Source organism: Rhopilema esculentum, chromosome 8, assembly GCF_057945365.1.
Source record: "Rhopilema esculentum isolate cy_ngs chromosome 8, ASM5794536v1, whole genome shotgun sequence".
Lineage (NCBI taxonomy): Eukaryota > Metazoa > Cnidaria > Scyphozoa > Rhizostomeae > Rhizostomatidae > Rhopilema > Rhopilema esculentum.
Window position 1 is genome coordinate 1,996,976 of NC_142822.1, and position 4,146 is coordinate 2,001,121.

The following is a 4,146-nucleotide window of genomic DNA, read 5'->3' on the forward strand; positions in this document are numbered from 1 at the left end:
GGCCAATTTTCGCTTTTTTGGCCAAATTAATTTTCGACGGGCAACAGCTTTGAAAAACGGTCAGAATGGAAGAATTTGGACGTCAAAACGGCCTAATGGCAACCCTGCTCATCTCTACACTTTTAGTCTATATTGTTTTAGTTATCACTATCGATTTGCAGAATCTTTTGTTTCTCGATGTGAAATGGAAACTGCTCCCTGAAGTTTGTAATTGTGGAATGGCTCAAAAGCAGTCACAAGTTATTGAGCTGGTTTAGTTTTTAAATAACAAGGGAGAAAGATTAACCTTTTAGAAAGAATCAACTTTGAGTTGACTGGTGGGAGAAGTTGTTCAAGTTAAATTACGTCAAAAACAAAAATATCTACACCGTTTGCTATTTATATTTAAACAGTTGTCATAATCTGTTGCCATTACTCTTAACAAAACCCATGGCAGCAGTTGGATTTTTTTCCCATGAACCTGGTTGTAAAGACGATCAAAGACAATAATTGTATGCATTAATTATCATAAATTAGCTTGCCAACGTACAAAAATAACTTCTCTTAGGGGCATGCATTCTTGCTAGCAGTTTAAAAGCTCTTCTTATTTCAACCTCTTGGAGAGATTCTTTGTTAAAGGCGAATGTCAAAGAAAGAGTAAACAAATCACAAATTAAAATAATGTGCCCTTCGACGTGCAGGGCTCCTTCTTCGCGAATAGTACCTCCTTCGAGCATAATACCTTCTTCTAGAGGTATGCCTCTCCCACCGTGCACCTGCAGAAGGATGTTTACAAGGCCTATGTCTGTCTGCTCGTCTTCTGCATATTCTTCGCCTTGTTACTGGCCCTGGAGAATCATAAGCGTATGATTCTTCCCGTTTTTCCTCTAAAAAAGTTACAGTTACTTCTGTTTTAAAGGGCAATAGATTATTATCAAGAAACTTTCAAAGAATAATAAGAAAAGAAAATGAATACAAGGGGGAGGTTTCCATTCCCTTTATCATTACTCTCTTTATCTAAAATTTTGGGCAACAAAGTAGGCTATGGCCTAATACACAATTACTCTTCAGGCTCGTCGGGACCGGCGGGCTGGGGGGAGGGGGCTAGAGCCCCAAATAATTGTCAAACTGTAGTATGTTTCCTTTATAACTGTGTACTGAATGAGGAGGAATACAATGGGCAGCCCCCCCCCCCAATATAAATTTTGTTACGACAGCACTGCTCTTGAATACTTGCTTCCGTTGAAAAAGATTTCGTTTCACGAAAGATTAAGCTATTCAATTTTCAAGGTGTTTATACATCTTATGACACAAATATCTTTGAATATCAAGTTATGTTTTTATATGAAACGGAATAATAAAAGTTAAAAGTTTGAGTGATTTAGGAATTTGAGTGGTATATTGATATTAAAGACAGTTATTTCCTGGATCTATTTAGGCCTTATTGTGACAGCAAGTAATATACTGAAAGAATGATTTTAATTTTTCTTATAAAATTTTTTGTCAAAATTGTCGATCTGCATCAATATTATCGATTATAATTTATATCTTTTATTAAGGGTAAGTGGATTCCGACCAAAGACTTACCATAGCCGCCTACTTACTATTGTAACAAATCATAAATTTAGCGCATGTAGAGCATAGATCTCTTTAAACAATAGACGTGATGTAAAAATAATGGATAAAGAATAAAAATCACCATGAACATATACTGTGTCTTGGTTGAAAGACCGAGGGTCCGAGTCTGTGGATCCTGAGCCACAACTACACTTCCGTGAATAGTAAAATACCGCCCAATTGCTTCCATGTTTTCGCGATACCTCCTTTTTGCAGTTTTCTTGGCATCTTCGGATAGCATCTTCTCTTGCATCGTGAATCATTTCCATTCCAAAATCATCATCTTCAGGCCATGGATCTTTGAAGAGAAAGAGAACGATTACTAAACAAAGCCTCTTGTGGCTCTCTTTTATATAAGGTAATATCTTTTTAACGTATCTTCATTATGGCAGTTTATAATCGACAATGGAGGAAAAAATGTAGCTTTATTATGAATAAAACATTTTTCAATTTAAACAACTACCAGCACTGCAAATGCATCTCAAACGCTCTGCGAATAGAACAAATGTTGCAGCAAAGGAACATGAAAGTAACAAATAAAAACCTTTGGAATCTGTCAATAGTTTCTAGAGATCTTGTTCTTTCAAATTACTTCCTCTAGCTGGAATGGGAGGCCAGGTTTGAAAGAACGATTGTCGTATTTAGACAGTTTTTCGGCTTCAAAAGGAGGGCCTATAACTCAAGGGCTTTGGAGTAATAACGGATTAAGGGAGTTGAAAAGGCCAAACCTGTTAAAAACAAAGAGCAAGGCGAAATTGTGTATGGTGCATTCAGAAACTGTTGGGAGGATAAACCTCTTGGTCCTTAACCCCTTTTCTGCATTACTTGTAAACTAATATGAAGTATTCTGCATTAAAATTCTAATTTCTTAATTTTTTGAATTACAAATAATGTCTTAGAGATCATAAGCTTTTGAAACTTTAGCAGCTGTTTTATCTGCCTTTACTGATGATTATGACATTATGCTGGAAAATGCATAGAAGTGGTGGCACGGGGTAGGGGGCACAGAAAGCGCGTGTCCCCTTTTTCGGAAAAGGCTGAAGAGCCTATTTACATTTAACGGAGGTGCCACTTATATTCCACCCCATCCCTCCTATTTTAAATTGCCTCTCACGAGCATCTGTTGAGACGAACCAAACACTAGAATAGCCCAAGACCACTGTTTCTGTAGGAACTACCGAGACTAGTACTGGGGCCACCGAGGATGAAGATGAGAATGTAGTTACACTCTTCTTTAAATAACATTTCTATAAAAATATGAGCTCAGAATTTGTCAAAAGTTAAGAACAAGCTGGACTGAGCATCTGTAAGATTTGTTTTGGAACAATGCTGTGAAACCCGCTTACAAATTTGTCATCTCAAAAATCAAGAGTTTTTTGCCATACAAGGATGCTTTATTGGTGAATTTGAAACTTTTCTGGAAAAATAGGATGTCTCACTCACCTTGTTGGCAAGTAAAGCCTAAACATACCCCCCCCCCCTTAGATCACACCTGTTGGCAATTGCATTGTTTACACCCTAATAGTTAAAGAACAAACTAACATCAATCCAGCCTCAAATTTTCGATAAAATTAAGAACAGACAGCCAGAAATAAGTCAATATTCGAAATTTTTCTATCTACGCCACTGTTTCTCAGGCTACGTTCGCTACAGACATATTTAAAATATCAAAAATGCCGTATTCACGGCATTGCATGTGTTCCTGTCGACAAATGTTAGATCCAAAGTGGCCGAACTGCTTACCTTTCACACCACGCCAAGCAGAAGCAATGCTTATACATGCTACCAATAAAAAAATCCATTTGCCATCTGTCTTGAACATGCTAGAAACAACCAGTTTGTAAGTTAAATTGATGTTTCATAGTTATGTCGCTACACATGCTTTCTGGTAACATGCTTTTCGCCTAAATTACACGACTTTCAACTAGTATTGTGATTTCTACTTTGTCTGACAGTTCTTGCATGCAACCGCAATAACACGAAACTATGTCCTGTATTCTTCTCGTTTTATAAGCCATTCTCTGAAAATTATTGTAGCATCTGTTATTCTACTGTTCTAGAAAGGGCAGAGACTGTTGGGCAAGGCACGCAAGCAGGGGCGAAAATACCGGGGGCGGGTGTGACACCCCCCCCCCAATCTTAAAAATAGCCGATTTCGCAGGGCGCCAAAAAGAGCTTTATTGCCACGCAGAAACGTCACCTCTGAAGTTCGAAAAGGGCCGTTTACAAATTTTGAAATGGAAATATTATATTTGTTATAAACCCCCCTTCCTGACATTGCATTTTAGAGAACGGAACAGGTATGTCAGGAAGAGCTCCGTTATTAGCAGAGCGAAAGCATTTCTTACCGAAAGTCATAGCCAATGGATGCAATGATTGATGCATAAGTTTATGAGGGCAAGGTTGAGTCCAAACAAATTAATTTATGTTGTAAATTATTTTCATGACAGGTACGGCGCCATTTGGGAGAGTATGGTCAAGTTTGGTCAAGATAAGATTTTTTTATCATTTTTTCTATAACTTTTTAACAGTGCATGAAATAAAAAGTGA

The 4,146-nt window shown here is 37.5% G+C and overlaps 1 protein-coding gene across 1 annotated transcript; it reads right to left on the reverse strand.

Annotated features, from left to right (window-relative positions):
• Nucleotides 1-304: 304 nt before the first annotated feature.
• LOC135694972 (uncharacterized) lies at nucleotides 305-3,529 on the reverse strand. The gene is made up of 3 exons (XM_065213882.2): nucleotides 3,340-3,529; nucleotides 1,679-1,894; nucleotides 305-866 (listed from the first exon to the last, which is right to left on the reverse strand). Exons 1-3 carry the CDS (start codon nucleotides 3,416-3,418, stop codon nucleotides 646-648), a joined length of 516 nt encoding a protein of 171 aa, XP_065069954.2. The 5' UTR covers nucleotides 3,419-3,529; the 3' UTR covers nucleotides 305-645.
• Between the last annotated feature and the right edge of the window lie 617 nt (nucleotides 3,530-4,146).

Bases quoted from the DNA above. Each gene is read 5' to 3' on its own strand.
- LOC135694972 (XM_065213882.2), bottom strand. From the start codon at position 3,418: ATGTTCAAGACAGATGGCAAATGGATTTTTTTATTGGTAGCATGTATA. The intron at 1,895-3,339 runs GTAAGCAGTTCG...TTCTCTTCAAAG, and splicing joins TGCTTGGCGTGGTGTGAAAG to ATCCATGGCCTGAAGATGAT. The intron at 867-1,678 runs GTGATTTTTATT...TAACTTTTTTAG, and splicing joins AGACACAGTATATGTTCATG to AGGAAAAACGGGAAGAATCA.